Source organism: Tursiops truncatus, chromosome 2 (assembly GCF_011762595.2).
Source record: "Tursiops truncatus isolate mTurTru1 chromosome 2, mTurTru1.mat.Y, whole genome shotgun sequence".
Lineage (NCBI taxonomy): Eukaryota > Metazoa > Chordata > Mammalia > Artiodactyla > Delphinidae > Tursiops > Tursiops truncatus.
Window position 1 is genome coordinate 101,374,751 of NC_047035.1, and position 18,473 is coordinate 101,393,223.

At 36.3% G+C, this 18,473-nt stretch overlaps 1 protein-coding gene across 13 annotated transcripts in view; it reads right to left on the reverse strand.

The window, feature by feature from the left end:
* The window catches only part of SLTM (SAFB like transcription modulator), a 44,771-nt gene that overhangs the window by 22,024 nt on the left and 4,274 nt on the right, over nucleotides 1-18,473 (reverse strand). For 6 of the 13 annotated variants that reach the window (XM_073801078.1, XM_073801073.1, XM_073801074.1 and 3 more), the window contains exons 3-5: nucleotides 10,268-10,353; nucleotides 7,418-7,615; nucleotides 6,469-6,516 (exon numbers count right to left, since the gene is read on the reverse strand). In XM_073801078.1, coding sequence (XP_073657179.1) covers nucleotides 6,469-6,516; nucleotides 7,418-7,615; nucleotides 10,268-10,353 — 332 coding nt within the window. The remainder of the gene's footprint in view (nucleotides 1-6,468; nucleotides 6,517-7,417; nucleotides 7,616-10,267; nucleotides 10,354-18,473) is intronic. The other 7 variants (XM_073801080.1, XM_073801075.1, XM_073801082.1 and 4 more) reach the window with 3 other exon arrangements.

Here is an 18,473-nt window from a genome sequence, read left to right on the forward strand (position 1 = left end):
GAGTAGTGGTTCTCAAACTCTGAGTCTGTATCAGAATCCCCTGAGGACTTGGGATTGAGATTGAGATTGCTGAACACCAACCCTAGAGTTTCTGATTCAAGCCTGGAGTAGGGCCTGGGAATCTGCATCTCTAACAAGTTTCAGTGACGCTGATGCCGGTCCAGGGACTACACTTTAAGAACGGTGCCTTAGAGCGACAGCCTAGCAGGGAAATTAGACTGAAGGCAAAACTGAACTGTAAACAAAATTTTAAATGCCGCATTAATCTTATAACACAATTTTAGATTCATATAAAAGCATGCATTCCTTAAAAATGTCAAATATTTTACCATATGCTCAAAATTAACATTTGGGTAACACACATATTTCTGAGAAGTCATTTTTAAAATAATTTTTCAACTTTAAGTTAACACATAAGTGCCCCAATTAGGGAATGACCAATTGTACTGCAAACTAAAGTAACATGAAGGAAACTGAAAACACTAAAACAATTAAGCCATAAGCTTAGGAAGTAAAATAGTCCAGAACAAGTAGATTACTGACTGACAGCAATATGAATCCTATTATTATATAAGTCCATTATACTGTGCTCTAATAAGCTCCTAATTGTTATGCTGGAATTTAGTTTTAATCATTACATTTCTAATGTGCAACATTTGGAAAGGAAAGAAAAATGCTTTAACTTGGGTGGAGTGGTAGGCAGTGGCAGCAAAGGAAGGATGAGTTATGCTGGAATTACTGATAAGTCTTTTTCTCCCAAACTCTTTTAGTCATTTATCTCAGAGGGATAAATAAACTGGAATATCTCAACTTTTACTTAAAAGCAGAATAAAGTAACTTAAAGAATGCAATTTGCCTCTCCTTTATCTACCTGTGATACAACAGCACACCACTTCCAAGATATTGTTTTAGAGATGCAATATTGATATGTTCAAGAAAAAAAAATGGCCAAAGTATTTATTAAAAAATACTGTGATGTAAAAAACAAAATCTTTCTGCCAATTAGAAATGTTATTTCTAGCTGCTAAAATAATTGGTAAGGTTTGCCTTACTTTGCTCAAGAGTTTTTAGGTATCTATCCTAATTACTCAACAGGTCTTCTGAAGGGTTTCACAACTTTAGTTTCTCAAAATAGTAGTAACACTAGCCTTATTACATATACTTAAATGTCCCTAGGAAAGGAGTCTGAGCCAACTTCCAGAAAACAAACTGATTACAATGGGGGTGAAGCACAAAAACAACTAGGGTTAGTAGAAAAGATGAGCCACACACTAGTGCATATTTGCGTTATTGTTCAGTATGTGCAGTAAACATAGCACTCACTACTAAGGTTAAACCATTCCTTACAGTAAAGAAACAAACCAAGAAACACAAGAAAGACAGTGGAAATTTTTCCCTGTAAATGATATATAGGCACAGACATGTACCTTATTTGAAAATAATTTTCCTCCACTGAAAACAGATGTTTTTTCAGAATAAGGAATATGGTAAATAAGTAACCACAATGAAAAGCATCCTTTTAAATTAACTACTTTTTGTGCTAATCTTGAAAAAATTTATTTCACATATGAAAATGAAAACAAATGTCTATAATGTTCATGTTATTTATCTTTGTAATGGGATCTACAACCCTTAAGTCAAATATGAAAATTAATACAGAAAGCTTCTCTATTTTTATTTCATTCTAGGAGCAGCAATGACTCGTGACAGGTAAAGACAAGCCTAGGACTTGTTTTTCAGTTAACAAAGTGTTTCCTATATACCCATTCTATTACCTTCCCCTAGGTTAATCTTGTGATACATGTACTTATATGAACCAAGTAAGAAGACCTCTTCTGGAAGGCCTCCTTTCCCCTGACTTGTATATAAACACTGTATTCAGTCTGACTAATTTACAATAAACCTTCAAGATAACCCTAAACCACTACCTGCTATCTATCTGGCAATACGCTAAAGACTGTGGGAAATACAAAATATCTGGCACATAATAAGCACTTAACAAATATTTGTTGAATGAATTTACTGAATAAATGTAGTGTAAGACACTACTGTTTTTAGGTGGAGGGACTGAACTAACTGCAGCACTGTGTAAGTACAATGGAATTCAGAAAACAACAATTCCGAGTGTGGAGTCATTTAGTGAAAAGAATACCAGACTAGGCACCATGAGATGTAGTTATTTATTCTGTCTTTACCACTAAAACAGTTTTACTCTGTGGTAGTGTCATCTACCTAGGTGAATTTTACCTATAAAACAGAGATAACATATAACCTAAATAGGATATATAGAATTAAATAAGATAAGGGGTGTAAAAAGTTCTCTGTCAACAGTAAAGCACTACATGAGAGAGAGCTTTATGGAAGAGAGAGATAAGTCTGGCTTTGAGAGGTATGTAGACTTCGTATGACAAAAAAAGGGAAGGCCCTTCAAGTTAATGAAACATTAGGGGCAAAGGCAAATGGAAAAAGGAATATACATGATGCAATCATAGAAGATTGACAAGATTGACACTAGAGGAAATTTTTAAGAATTAAAGCATTACCAAATACAAACATTTTGGAGAAAATTTTCCAAACAATTCTCAAGTAACTGATACCTTCAAGCAAGTAAAACAATACTACAAGTAACCACTAACTACACATGTACTATGTGCCAGGGTATATGATTGATCTTCACATCACTCTAGCAGGTAGGACTTACAATGTTCATTTTACAGACATAGAAATTGACTAAGAAAACATGCCGAAACTCACAATATTATAAGTAACTCACAGAATGCAAACCAAATTCTACCTGGTATGACAAACTGCTTAGAGGCTAACACCTGAGAGCTAAAGATTTAAGCTTCAAGTCAAAGCCTGAAGACTGGCTTTAAATAAATATATCCCTATACAAAGGCACTGCCTATTTACTTATATTTTTAAAAACAAGGAATAAAAGGATAAATCCTGAATTTTGGAAAGTTCACCAATAAGGGGACGGGTGAAGGGGACTTTTTTGAATATATCCTGTCTCTTAGATTTGACTTTGGAACCATGTAAATATTTTAAATAATTATAAAATTAAATTTAAAATTATAACTTTTTATTTTGAAATAACTATAGACTCACAAGAAGTTACAGATTAATTTTTTTAAAAAACAATACTTAAACATTGAAAATAAAATGAAACAAGTCAACCTAAATATGTATTAGTTGGTGATCACACAGAAGACTAGTCTAAAACACAGTGATTTGTTCGTTCCTAGAGGGGTACAGCCTTAGGAGAGATACAACTGGGGAGAAAAACCTTAAATTATTTTCAGAAATCACACTGGTGGCGGTGTTGGTATTATCATTCTAGGACTATTGTATATACACTGTGAGATAAAGAAAATAATTAACTTAGAAGTATCCTTATGAACTCAAAATCTATTTTATCTTAGAAGTAAAAACCAACAAAAACAAGCAAACAAAAAACACATTCTCTAGCACTGTACATTGAAAAGGCCTAGAAAACATGAATAACCCAGTGGCAATGAATACCCCTACCATGGAGATTACTGTCTTGAAATACCATTTACCACTAAAAGGAAAAAATGGCTAATTACAGGTCTGGAGCAGGAAATGGAACATCTTTACCAGAAAGCACAGAAGCAAAGACTACTAGGATCATGTTGAAAGGACTCAAAAGCCAACTTGAAGAGGTTCTCACTGGCTACAGATGGGACAATTTGAGCATTAATAAGGATAATAACTACAATGGACTGAAATACATTAAAAATATTTAAGTCCATGAGTTCAAAATGAAACTATGGGAGAAAAAGAAAAAAAAAAAAGAACCTCATTAGTCACTATTGGAGATGCTCATGAACCAGCTCATTATTTTGAAAATTGGTAAATAAAAGAAAAATAATCAAACATATATCCCGCCTTTCTTTGTAAATGGTACCACAGGGTAACCAAATAGCAGGTGAGAAGTTTCTCTTTCCAAGGAACATTCCAGCTAACAAATAAAGAAAAAAATGACAGAATTAGAATATCACCACTTTGATCTCCCTAAATAACCAGTGCAGTATGGATCATCAATGATTGGTACCATCACCAAGAAGATACAGTCAAACATTATGTGTATCCAAATAGAAGAATACAACACTACCTGGGAATTAGCTGTATGTCTTGCGGGGATGGAGATGGGGGTGCAGGAATCAGATAGTAAACCTCTGGATCCTATAACCAACTTACCAATTTACAGGAAATACAGTAAACAGAGCTGAACGAATCCATAGGAATATAATCAGCAAAATATAGACTTTGGAAGCTCTATGACTTGTCCAACTATGCTAGATGCTCTTTTTGTAAATATTTTTATCGAACCAGCCATCTCCATTCATTCACCTAATGTCTGTGGCTGCTTTCACACTACAATGGCAGAGTTGGATAGCTGTGACAGACCATATGGCCCACAACGGCTAATGGCCTTTTCTACCTGGCCTTTTAAGACAAAGTTTGCCAACTCTTGTTCTATAGGATAAACAACTCAATTTCTTTAACAAATAAGACAGTAGGGGAAAAAAGATGGAGAGAAAACCTAGAGATTAAAAGAGGCCTAAAAGACATTTCAATCAATCACAATGTCTCGATCTTATTTGTATCTGGATTCAAATAAAACCTGTTTTTTAAAAAAATTTTGGACAACTGAGTAATTGAAGATATTAAAAATCGTGTTTTAGGAGTAATAATGTAAAAAATAAAAGAGTTCTGAAATTTTTAAATTTTTACATACTGAAATTTTTAAGGTGAAATACGATGTCTGGAATTTGTTTCAAAATAATCCAGAAAAGCGGAAGTGAACAGAGGTATAGATGAAATAATACTGCCCGTGAATTGATAACGGCAGAAGCTGTGTGATGGGTACACTCTATGCAGTATTCCTTAACACACGTAGTAAGACAATACATTCATTAGTCATGTTTAGAAGCATCAGATCATGATGGAACTCAGATACATTCATATATATTTCTAGATATTCCACTATACATCATTTAGGAAGAGGAAAAAGGTCATTTTACTTAAAACTTCTCTGAAGAAGTAACCTCCCTTTTGATATGATAAAGCAAAACTTGCCCCTTGATGAGAAGTATATGTTATTTCATTCTCAGGATGGAATGGGAGCAAGGCCAAATCTAGCCCATAAAAATTTGGAAAAATTAGAAAAAGGCACTCATTCCTTAAGATACTTCTGTTAAATTTCTACAATAAATATATAATCTATTATGAGAATGGGGACCCTTAGATGTGATGCTTTCACACACTCACAACCTGTGCAACTGTAAGAGAGGCCCTTGATGAAAATTTAAAAACTCGTTGCCAGAGAATATGAAGAGTTCAACTTTACCTTTTTGCAAATTAGTAATCTATAAAAGGTACTCCTCCAATCTGGGAGTTGATCTTCCTCATCTACTTTTCATCATTCAGAAATGAATGTACCTGAGGATAGTACGGGGGACAAGTCTACAGACTTTCAGAGTCCTAATATTTCCTTCCTGAATATTCCAAATTACCAAAAACATTCCTCCCAGAAATGCAATTTCTCCCCCATTGAAATAAACACAGAGAGCCAATATATAGCCTCACCAGCATTTCAAAGGCAAGAGAGCTGCAGGAAAGAAGGCATGACCAGAGGCAATCAGCTAAGCAGTCTGTGAATATACGCCCCATTATACACTCTTCCAGTAAATATTAGAATGAGGAAAAAACACAGCTGGATCACTATTTTTTCTAAATCTAGTAAACAGAGGGAATCCCTATCTCTATTTGAAAGTATACTATTTAAAGAGGGTACATGAACAAGGCATTCTTGAGTACAGATATGAGAAAAAGAGGATAATTTTTTAGTAGAGAAATTGAGCTTTAAATGTGTTTACAGCATCTGTACGTCATACTTCAAAATGTACACTACGCGTATCACATATACCAAAAACAAAATCTAATACAGACTAGAAGAGTTGTCATTTTCTACACACACATACACATACATACCCCAAGTAAATTAATTGAACAGAGATTTTTATCATTTTTATACTATGCCCATCCTAGGAGTGTTAAATTAACCAAATTTTAAAGCTTTGAAAAGGATATTAGTACTTTTAAATGATTTATTTTATACCAAAGTGACCAAAAAAAATCAAGGAGTGTGAAGGCTTCCCAAAAGACTGGTAACTAGAGTCATGTTTTATACAAAGGATAGACTGTTTTTATTTTTATTTTGAAAATGGTAGGAACCTTGTTGTAATAACTTCCAATTACCTCTATGGCAACAGAAATTTCAGCTGCCACTTTAAAGTATTTTGTATACACCACATAAGTAACTCAGTATTAAATTTAAGGCAGTTTTATGAATTAAAGAATTATGAAGTCAAAATAAGATTCCTTTTCCAAGCCCTTCCACCCACAATATCAAATTCATAGGACTAAATGTAAACTTACTTGGGCTGTTAGAAAGGTATCATCTTCACCTTCTTGAGCTTCAATTTCCTAAGTAAAAGGGTATACAATAGCTTTGCTTTACAAAATATCTGGGTAACATGAGAATGCTTTTATGCTATACCCGATTATCATGTGCCTCGTGTTCTGTGCAGGGTCTATGGATACCATGGGTCCTAAGTCAATGCTTAATAATTCAGGCTATATTTTTTATGCCAACAGAAACGCTTAGTCACATTGATAAAAGAATTAGAAAAATGTCCTTCATGAGCCCTTCATTTATTAGGCTAAGTAGAACGAAGTGTTCTAAGCATGAATACTGACCCCCTAATCCCTTGATTTTCTTAAGATGTACTAACATACTTCAAAGCAGGACAAATGATCTATTTCATTCAAAGAAAAGATTTAAAAATTATATGCTTTTAAGTTAAACCTTCATAAGTAATTTCCCCACCCTTGATGACAACCAAATAAATGCAAATTAGTCTTTTATATCTTCTAAAGTAGTAAAAACAAAACAAACCAAAACTACCACCTTATAATGTTAGCAAGGTCAGAGTTAGATTGGTACACTCATTCATAGTAGGGTAGTAAACAACTTAAATATCCCAAATTAAGGGAGTAGCTATCAGACACATAGAAAACAGTCTAATAAACTGTGGTGTAACACAAGAATTATGAAGTCATTATGATATGTTATGTGAAAATATTATATAGAATAGCAACTTATGGCATGATAACTACTAGGTAAAAATATATACATATGTGGAAGATAATAAGCAAAAATAAAAGGGTCATCTTAGATGGTAGGAGTCTGAGTGATTTATAAATAACTTTAAAAATATATTTTTTTTAAAGTTCTGTGACTTTCACATTGAACTAGAAATATACGTTTTTATTATTTAGTACTTAATTTATCTGTGTCACGTTTTAAAAAAAACTGGCTAAAGACCTGACTTTCGATGTCCTCTTTTTCTATATCTTCTATTGCTTCTGCCTCTATTAATTCATGAGCTCTCTTGTTCTCTTCTGCAGAAAGTAACTCCTTGGAATGCACATTTTCTTCTTCATTTTCACCAAATTCTTCAGAGTCCTTTAGTTCGTCACTTCCATCTTGTTCATGTGCCTCTTGATGCTCCAATTCACAGTCCTTTTAATGGTAAGAAAATTTGGTACAACTCGAGGCAAAGTACTATAGGCTATCCACCAAACCTTTTTGGTAATTTACATCTCTAAATGTTTTCACTTTTATCATATTTTGACATTATTCCCAAAGTCAAAGTTCAATCATTTTATAGGACACACTAGCTGTGTCTTTAAAAATAGAGGGGGTCTAAAACCAAGGTCATTAAACTACGCATCTGAGTTCCCAAATCTCTTACACTGAAATACATACACACTAACTGGATTGCTCTCAAGTTCCAGTTGTTTAATATTTACCAAATCACATACTTGTATGAGCCATCCTTCAAGACACGGCTTCAAAGAAATGACTTCTTTTCTCCACATGTCACAGTTTGATTTAACTTCAAAGACCACGGAAATCTTACATACGATAATATAAAGTTTATTTCCAATTAATAATAAGGAATCCCAACTGTTACACCAATGTCTGTTCTTAGAAAATATGCAAATAATTAATCTAAATGTATTAGCTTTGAAATCTACCACTATGCCACAAAGCCGATTAAGCAGGGGAACATAGGTTGGGATTGCCTCTGTGAAAGAATATCTGTTTGCCCTTCAAAGTTTAAGGATACAAGGGTACCTCAGTAGAAACAAAGAAAAGCAGCAATGTGCCTAGTTCCCTCTTTGATTAACTGCAGAGAAAGGGTTGAAAGCAATGAACATCCCTTCCTCCTTTGCTATTCTCATGGTACATCTAGCAGATTTAACAAAAAGTTTCTGAGTTAAAAGGGGAAAAGTGCAGGGGTATAACTATTAATCATTCATAGCTGAACTGCAATGACTGAATAGAAATTTCTGGTGGGCACCGAGAAGAAATACGATTGTTTTGGAATATGGAGTGCTTGGGGAGCAGGGCGTCTCTGGGACAGAGGTTTAACCAGCTTCACTACCTATGGGTGGGGGAACGTAGGGGATTGAAAATGGAGTAGGTGGTTGGTTATATGATGGTGGAAGAATAGGTGCAAAACAAAAGAAAATCACAAGGGAAGTCACTGAGGGAACTTCATCTACTCTGAAGTGCCAACTTTGACCATTCTCCTCACCTATAAGTAGAAGTAATTCCCATAGTATTCATATATCTAAGCAATAGGTGATATTTACCCACCACTACTGTATAAATTCCAAAACTGCCAACTCTGAGAAACAGGGAAAGCATATTCACTTAATTTCTATCAAATTCATCACATACGCGGATACTTCCAAAGGGAAAAAGAAATATAAAGAGAGTGAAGATATATTTAAATAGTGTTTTTTTAAAAGCTCTTTTGTTCTTCTAGACATTATGAGACCAGGTTCATTTAATAATTACACAAAGGCAACCTCTGCAGTACATATAAGAGACAGCAATATTACATCTCGTGATGTTTCAAACGACTGAAACATTTTTATGAACTGAAGAGCTGAAAGGAAGTTAGAAATGTGAAAACTAAAAGGGTTTTTACTAAGGCACAATGCTTTTCCAGCTTATGGGTAATTTTGGCTGAATCATGCACTCACTAGTGAAGATAACTAGAGAAAATAAGAGCAAAGGAACAAACCTAATGGAAGATATACCACAAGGATAAAAGAACACAAAGACTGAAGAGTTCTTAAATGCTCAAACGAAAGCTGGTTACAGACATGCAATCATCAATTTTAATGGATCCCTGAGCAAACATTTCCTAAACTATCTGACTGCAGGGCTAACTCCTCAACCAAACATCTCTTTCTCTCTGTGCCTGCCCTCAAAGTGCAAGATACAAAGCGTTGAGACGCATGGTGCTGTGTGGCTTGTGTGTGTATAACGTAGGGAGGGTAGAGAGCTAGACCGTAGGAGAGATGGGTGGGTGAATGGACATGAGCTGGCTTCATGGTGGAGCACACAGACATCCCAAGATGTTATGGCAATATGGCCTAACTGTACACAGAAAATGGAAATACATGGGGTGTAAATGTACATAAGTTACGAGGAACTATGCTCACTAAATAACTCCTGCAAATGCCACACTACCTAAGATCTAATGATCAGTAAATAGCAGATCACACTTCATTAAAATGAAAACAAAACAAAAAAATCTGACTATGATTAAAAATAACAGTAATATAGAACTGCCACAACCTCAATTAAAATTAAAATACTTCATATTTCTGGTTGGTCAGTTTTAAAGTACATTCTTTTTTAGCCAATAAAGACCTGGCTTATCTTTAAAGGGCAAAACAAATTTCTTAATCTGATCTTCACCAAGTAGCAACACATCAGCAACTCTCTCCATTTTAGGGACTACATTTTTCTAAGTTCTGTTTGTTATATACGAAAGCTAATGCAATGGGCAGTACCTTGTCCAGGAACTAAGATAACAATTGTCCTGTAGCTGTTCCTCTGGCCCCTATGTCTCAGATTTCTACTTAAATGCTCTGACAAACATTTTTTGCTTTGTCTCATTTAACTAAAGATAAAGTTATTTATTATATTTCTCAACTATGAGAATTAATAAGATTGACAATATTACATAAGTCTCTATCATTATTTTACCTACATATTTCAGTGTCTATTGTTCAAGTAAAATGCATGAATTCATCATGCAAAATGCTAGGCTCAAAATAAACATCTTAACCTGTGTAATTAACACTTTACCTTGACAAAAGCATCATCTTCCACAGAAGCATCTCCACTCAACTCATCTGCTTCCTGTTTTTTACCTGCGAAAGAAGGAAAATGGGCTAACAACCAATATTTTATTACTTCAAAAGCAAAAAACATTCAGAGAAGTTTACCCCGAGGTACCACTCTCCACTCCCAAATCATCTGACAAAGCTAATGCCAACTGCTTATAAACCACCTGGCCACAGCTGTCCCAAACAAAAAAAAAAGCTTTATTAACAATGACATGCTGTTTCATTTCACTAAAATAAACTGTACAATTAATCCTACATATGAACCCATCATCTTAACCGACTTGACATATGAGGTACATTTTTTACACCACTCAAATTCTCTACCTCCAATTCTCCCGGAAGTAGCAGCACCTTTCAACAGTTCTCTCCTATTTGTATACATAACCAGACATCTGATAGCTAAATTCAAGACTCATATCCCCCATAAAGCCTTCCCTAAGTTCTCCTTGTCAACAAGCTTTCTCTAAAATAAAATTCTCACACTTGACACCTCACAATCCATCAGCTGATTAGATATTGCCTTGTACTCTCAAGTACATCTTGCTTCACCACTTAAAAAAATACCTTAAGTACAGTGACTGCTTTTATGCTTATTTTGTGTTTCTCCAAAGGCCTAAATATAAATAGCGCTGGGAGCTTAACATAATGACTGATTTAACTGATTTAAGGCAAGTAGAAATTACTTCAGACCAAAAACTGTTAAGAGCTTCTAGATAGACTACAGGCCTCCCTGACCTCATCTTCAAAACTTTGCAAACTGGTGGTTGGAATTTTAAAAATGTTTTCCACATCAGGAAAAAAAAAGTTTTCCACAGAGCCAAAGCTAAAAGTTTGTGTTTTCAAGCTAGTCCACAAACATCTACTAGTTAAATAACCCATAATGTATCAGAAATGCTGTTAAAAAAAAAAAAAATCACAGCTGCTAAAATTTTACTATTAAATTTTTAAATTTTTACTGATTTTGAGAGGTTAATGATTCTTTCCTGAGGCTAACTAATCAACCTTTCCTTTGCGTAAAACAGGCGTTGCCATGTCTCAAGCTTCCATGACCCCCAGAGTAGAGGGTTTAGTTGTGAGGTAACTGTAAGAAAAAAGTTAGGATGCCTCCCTTTCCCATGTCTCCTCACCAGCTCCTATCTTCCATCTACCCCCAATTTGAAATCCTTTCCATGAATGAGAGATAAAAAGTGAAACAAGGGCTTCCCTGGTGGCGCAGTGGTTGAGAGTCCGCCTGCCGATGCAGGGGACACGGGTTCGTGCCCCGGTCCGGGAAGATCCCACATGCCGCGGAGCGGCTGGGCCTGTGAGCCATGGCCGCTGAGCCTGCGCGTCCGGAGCCTGTGCTCCGCAACGGGAGAAGCCACAGCAGTGAGAGGCCCGCGTACCCCAAAAAGAAAAAAAAAAAAAAGTGAAACAAGATACTGGTCCTTTCCAAATACGTGAAAAGATTAAGAGTAAAGAGTTTTCTTTTATCCACTGAGGTAAAAGAGGTCTTCGTGTCCCTGAGGGCTTGTGTGAATCAAAAGAGAAATAAAATGTTGAGCTTAGTGGTATTTGTATTTTAGAGAAAATACAAATTAGAAGTTACTACAAGGGCAACAAGAGAGCTGTTCCTTCCTTACAAAAGAAAACAGTATCAGGTGAGAAAGAGCTCACTAAACTGTTTTATCACGTTTAGAGAAAGTTCCATAATCTAAAAACTTTAAAGATGCTACCTTTGAGAAGAAATAAGCTTTTTAAAACTATAGGATTGGGACTTCCTAGTGGTCCAGTGGTAAAGAATCTGCCTTCTAATGCAGGGGACGAGGGTTTGATCCCTGGTCAGGGAAGTAAGACCCCACACGCCACGGGGCAACTAAGCCCACATGCCACAACTACTGAGCTGGCGCGCCACAGCTACTGAGCTGGCGCACCTCAACTAGAGCCCGCGTGTCACAAACTACAGAGCCCATGCACCACAACTACAGACCCCATGGCCCTGAAGCTCGTGCACCACAACGAAGAGCCACAGGGCTCAACGAAGATCCCGCATGCCGCAACTAAGACCCAACGCAGCCAAAAATAAATTAAATAAATAAATAAAATAAAACTATAGGATTCCACCCCCCAACACACACACCACCAAATAACCTATAGAGTAGAGCTTTTGGGTGAACTCCTTCAGATCATTTGCAAATATTATTTACTCTTCACAAATATAAAATGCTTTACAATTTGCAAAGCGCTTTATTTTTTTTAATTTATTTTATTATATTTTATTTTTGGCTGCATGGGGTCTTCATTGCTGTGCACGGGCTTTCTCTAGTTGTGGCGAGTGAGGGCTACTCTTCGTTGCAGTGTGTGGGCTTCTCACTGCAGTGGCTTCTCTTGTTGCGGAGCACGGGCTCTAGGCGTGCAGGCTTCAGTAGTTGTGGCTCGCATGCTCTAGAGCGCAGGCTCAGCAGTTGTGGCTCACGTGCCTAACCGCTCTGCAGTATGGGGAAATCTTCCCAGACCAGGGCTCAAACGCGTGTCCCCTGCATTGGCAGGTGGATTCTTAACCACTGCGCCACCAGGGAAGTCCCGCAAAGCACTTAGAAAAAAAAGGTCAACTGATTTTTCCTAGCACCCCATGGTACATAGGGCCGGTAATCACAACTTTACAAAAGAGAAAACGAACCCGAGGTTATACAGCTTTGCCCAAAGCTAGTAAATGGCATTGTCAGAACTGGAAGCCAAGGCTTCTCTTTTCCAGTCTTAAATTCTTTCCACTTCATCTTACTATGACCTACTTAAAAGACATTATTCTAGTAAGCAGTGGTTAATTAACTCAATTTACAGATACCATCTTTGAAATGGCAGCCCTCATCATAATGACAAGCTACATCACTATCCATGGTGAGTTTCACTTGCCTTAGTTTACTTAAAGGAAAACCAAATTACACTACATCAACCAAAACAAACAACAGCAGTCACTACCACTGCTTAAGCAGCTTCCACAGTGCAGACACTAGGATAAATGCTTCATATGTATTAATGCATTTATTTTATCCTCTTAACTAGCCCCATTTTACAAAACAGGAAACTAATGCTGAAAAGTTAATCAGATTACAAAGTTAGTAACGGTAGTGCTTCAGTTTAATCCCAGGCCTATTCCCACTCCTCAAAAACCACAAAACCATTGATGTTCAAGTAGCTACAATGTGCCAGTTGTTAAAAATGTTATCTCTTTTAGCATGAACACAGGCTCCACAAGCCACATCCATAAAATTTTAAAATGTGAGAGTCACAGAAATTACGTAACTTGCCCCATGACAAACAGGCAACAAGAGGCAGAGGTACACAAAAAGGTCCAAGTTTGCTATCCCTTATTGTTTTTAACAGATGTAGCACATGAAAGCACTGGACACAATGTGTCATAAGCTTGTAAGCATAAAAACCACAAGGAGGAGATTTTCAAACATACAGTGATGAAACTTTAATAATAACCTGATAGGTACATAATATTTAAGAAAACTGACATTTCACACACTAGTTTTTGACTCCTCTCATGATCTGTAACTCTGCACTTGTTTACACATGATGAATTAGAAACTATACTGTAATTTCTTCCTTTATGAAAAAAAGTATCACCCCTCCACCATACAAAAATAATTCACATCTTAAAAAGCTATGATGGGGCTTCCCTGGTGGCGCAGTGGTTGAGAGTCCACCTGCCAATGCAGGGGACACGGGTTCATGCCCCGCTCCGGGAAGATCCCACATGCCGCGGAGCGGCTGGGCCCGTGAACCATGGCCGCTGAGCCTGCGCGTCCGGAGCCTATGCTCCGCAACGGGAGAGGCCGCAACAGTGAGAGGCCCGCATACTGCAAAAAAAAAAAAAAAAAAAAAAAACAAAAAAAAAGCTATGATGTTCATCATCCAGCCCAGAACCTAGTACAATGCTATATAATAAGTAGATACTCAAGCATTATATATATCCTGACTGATAATGGTGTAGGTTATAGGTTGGATGCTAGCAGTAAACAAGGTCTGGATTTCTATTCAGAATTTCTATCAGCCCTCACTGGGACAAAGGTAAGACGTGACATGCCAGTCAAACTAGCATCATGTGCAACCCCATCCTGTCAGTAAGGACTGTAAACTCCAACTTTAACGATGTTACAAAGTACATCGACAGACTCCTAACTTTTATGATGTCACAGATAAGAAATAACTTAAAAGAAAAATCAAATCCCACTTAATTCAACAAGCACCACCAGCTTAGGCACATTTTTGTACAGTCAGTAATCGTTTATACCCCATATCCCATTTAAGCCTGTGCTATGAAAGCTCCTACAACAAACTAATAAATGAATCTTTTGTCCTTCAGGGAATCTGGCATATACCACAGAAATGGGAACTGGTCCAAAGCAAAGTAGCATCACCAGGATGAGGAAGCTAACTGAAAGTGCAATGTAGTCGGAAGCCTAACTTTAATGCTCTGAGGAACAAAACTAGAAAATAAACTGAGTCGTAAAGATAGTCTGAATAGCAAAATAAAAACTGGAAGCAAAATTACTTATCACATCTCAAACTATCATAGTAGTAACATATAGTTATTTTGAAATTTCACTGCAATGATTTTAGGGTCAAAAGTAAAATGGTAAAGTAAAAATGTATACACCAAAGGAAGACAACACTAGAATACCTCCTTAATTATGCAGCATTGTTTTTATGGGTCCACAAATCCTTAGTGAAACCACTGGGGCCAGACATGTTTCAGAACTGTCAGATTTTAAGAGAGTACAATAGTGTCTATACCATGTGTTAATTTAAACCTCCCAGTGGCTTCTGGAACAGCTTCTCTCAATCAATCACGGAAACATTTGTGCAATGAAATATATGAATATTAACATCAATTAGGATAAACCAAGACTATAAGTAGCCTCACTTTTGCCACCAAACTTAAGAAAAAACTTCATTTTCAGAATGTTTGTATTTCAGAATTAACAATAAAGAATTTTGGATGGCAATTTGGTTTTCTTCTTCAAAGGCAAACTGGTCCTTACAAGGTTTGGTAATTTTCCTTTTCAAGTTCAGAAATACCTCCAGAAACAAAATGAAACAAAAAATCCACTTAACAAGTAGATTTTAAAGTAATTTTGCCAAAAAAATTTTGTGGCTGAGTAACTTTTCCCCTAAACATTTACAGAAGCTATGAAACGTTAGAAAATGTTCAGTCATAAAATTTCTGTTGGATAAGAGGGGGGAAGACTCAGAGACCAGGCCAAACTGAACAACACTGATGATTCCAGCAACAACCTCTCCTCAACTGTATGAAATCTTAAAATAATCACGTACTATGCCTTGTGTTAACCATTTGCATATGTGTTTTAGTCTCTCTTCTATTAAAATGGTATTTCACTAATGAAATCAGTTTTCTAAAAGGCTTTGCACACTGTCCTAAACATAGCAGCCATCCAATAGGTCATTTTATTATTTTTTAAAAATCTACCATAAAGATATTTCATACTCACTATAATAAAATAAATCTGGAACACACCAAATGTATATTTTTTAAAATCTCTTAACTGTGTCACTAAAGACAACCAAACTGAACATCCACACACACTTGTGAGCATTTGCACAAGACTTTAAAAGGCAGCAAGAATGTAACTTGAGTTCTTAACAGATTACTTTTCTATCCTATCAATAAGAAGAAACTAGCACTGCTTAGCTCAGCATTATTGTGAGCATCAAATAAAGCAATATGAAAGTGTTTTGAAAACTGTAACAGAGAACTAATTGCAAACTGACAGGCAGAAAGAGATGAATGAAAATGATGCTAAGTTTTAAGCAGTAATCTAGAGCAGCCAGTGGTTCTTAACCCTAACTGCATGCGAATCACCTGGGGAACTTTTAGAAAATACTGATTCCTGGGCCCCCAACAGAGTAACCAAAACCAACTCTCTGGGGGGCAGGAGCATGGTATCTGTATTTTTTTGTTTTGTTTTGTTTTGTTTGCGGTACGCTGGCCTCTCATCATTGTGGCTTCTCCAGTTGCAGACCACAGGCTCCGGACGCGCAGGCTCAGCGGCCATGGCTCACGGGCCCAGCCGCTCCGCGGCATGTGGGATCTTCCCGGACCGGGGCACGAACCCGTGGTCCCCTGCATCGGCAGGCGGACTCTCAACCACTGCGCCACCAGGGAAGCCCAGGTATCTGTATTTTTAAAAACTCAAATGACTCTAATGTAGAGCAGACTGAGCATAACTGAAGAAGTTGGAGTGAGAAGCACATAAAAGGTTACCGTTTTCAGATTCTCCAGACTAGAAAAAATTTAAATTCTACCTAGCTTCAATAAAACACCTTGAGTAGGTATGAACCGGTATTAATTCTCAACAAGGTTAGAAAAAAAAAAAAACCTTAAACATAAACCTCCTATGAGTACATGCACATGTACGTATATACCTTAGATCTTGTTATCTGTGATAAAATCCGAGTGGTGGAATTACAGGCAATTTTCACTTTTTTGTACTTTTCTGGATTATCTAATTTTTAAAATGAAAACATTTCACTTTTATAATCTGGAAAACAATTCTGTAAAGCCATAATACAAACTACTATTCCAGGTTACCAGAACTGCCACATAAGGCTAACTCGGGCTGTGGAGTTTATGGTGTGAATGGTTAACTCCCAGAATTGCACCACACCGAGGCCCTTTTATTGTAATGTGTGAGAACTAACTTATAGTTGATGAAATAAATCAGCAAATTTCAGCCTTAAACCCTAAGCCATTGTTCAGTCTCTTCATTAAAGTCATTTCTGATGCCACCAACTGATAATAATGACTGCTTTTTCCTCTAATTCTTGGACAATTCTCACTTTATTTTACATGAGTTCATGAAAGAGAAGAAAAAGTCTGAAGTCTTCTGTCCTTAATTCAAAATGCCTAGGAGATGAATGACATGGGAGAAAGACACTGTCATAAAGTACTAGAAAACTTTATCTATCTCCCCACCAGGATCCTTGACACACACCATATTTGACACAATAAAATAGCTGAAAAAAGTACAAAAGTGCTTTGATGATAAACATAATCCACCATATACAACTGCATAAGTCAAATGCAGGTTTTAATGGCTGAGGTAAAAGGGCCTGATTTTGTGAAATGAAAATGACATACACAACTTCTGAGGCTGGACAATATTCCAGCAAAAGTTATGAGGCTTTCCAACACAGCAACAACTTGGTGAGGGATAAAAGGCGAGTGCCATGATTCACATACTCTAAAAGTACATTTCACAATCAGTGTTTAAGGAGAAGCCACTAGTGCTGTTGAGAAAAGCACCTTAAAAAGAAAAACTGTTTGGAAAATAGTAAAGACTATTAATCTCTGATTGACTGCTGCCTACAAAGAAATATGCAATTAAAATAAGCACCAAAAGAAATATTTTTAAAAGCAGTTGTTAAGAAAGTCATCATATGGCCCTCAGTATTCATTCAACAAACCTGTTATGTGCCAGGCAATATGCTAGGCATTACAGAGATTAATGTAAATAAAAGACTATGTCCTCACCCCCACAAAGCTTCTAGCCCAGTGGGTACCCAAAAAAGATTTATGACAATTTTGTCCCCAAAATGTTTCTCAATGCCACAGTTCTGATTAAAGTTTCCTTAACATCCAAACATACAACAGTTTAAAAAAAAAGCAAGCATTACAGTGCACTATGACACTAAATTATATGAAATTCATTTTATGTGGTTGATTACTATATTCTTATTTGGCATACAAATTTTAGAAAGCTTTACACAGTAAACATGTAATTAATTATACTGAGTGTGGTACTTTCCACACATAATCAGGCATTATGTTTGGATAAACCTGCAACCCGAAAATATACTTGTTTCTATAGTGGGAACAAAACAGATTTTATATAGCAGTTTGAATCTTTTTTAAACCTGCAAGTACTGTAAGTGAGTTTCAATTCGGTAAGTACTGATTACATATACTTCTGAATATTGCACTGATTAACTACTTAAAGTAGCTTTGGCTGAAGTTTAGAGGTGACTCGAAAGGTTGAATATCCAAAAGAATGATATGCTGTTTACAGGTGAACCGAAAGAAAGTTTACATCTATAATCTCTAAAAGAAGCTAATGAGGAGTTAGCTCTACCTGTTTAACCACTTTCTTAACACACAC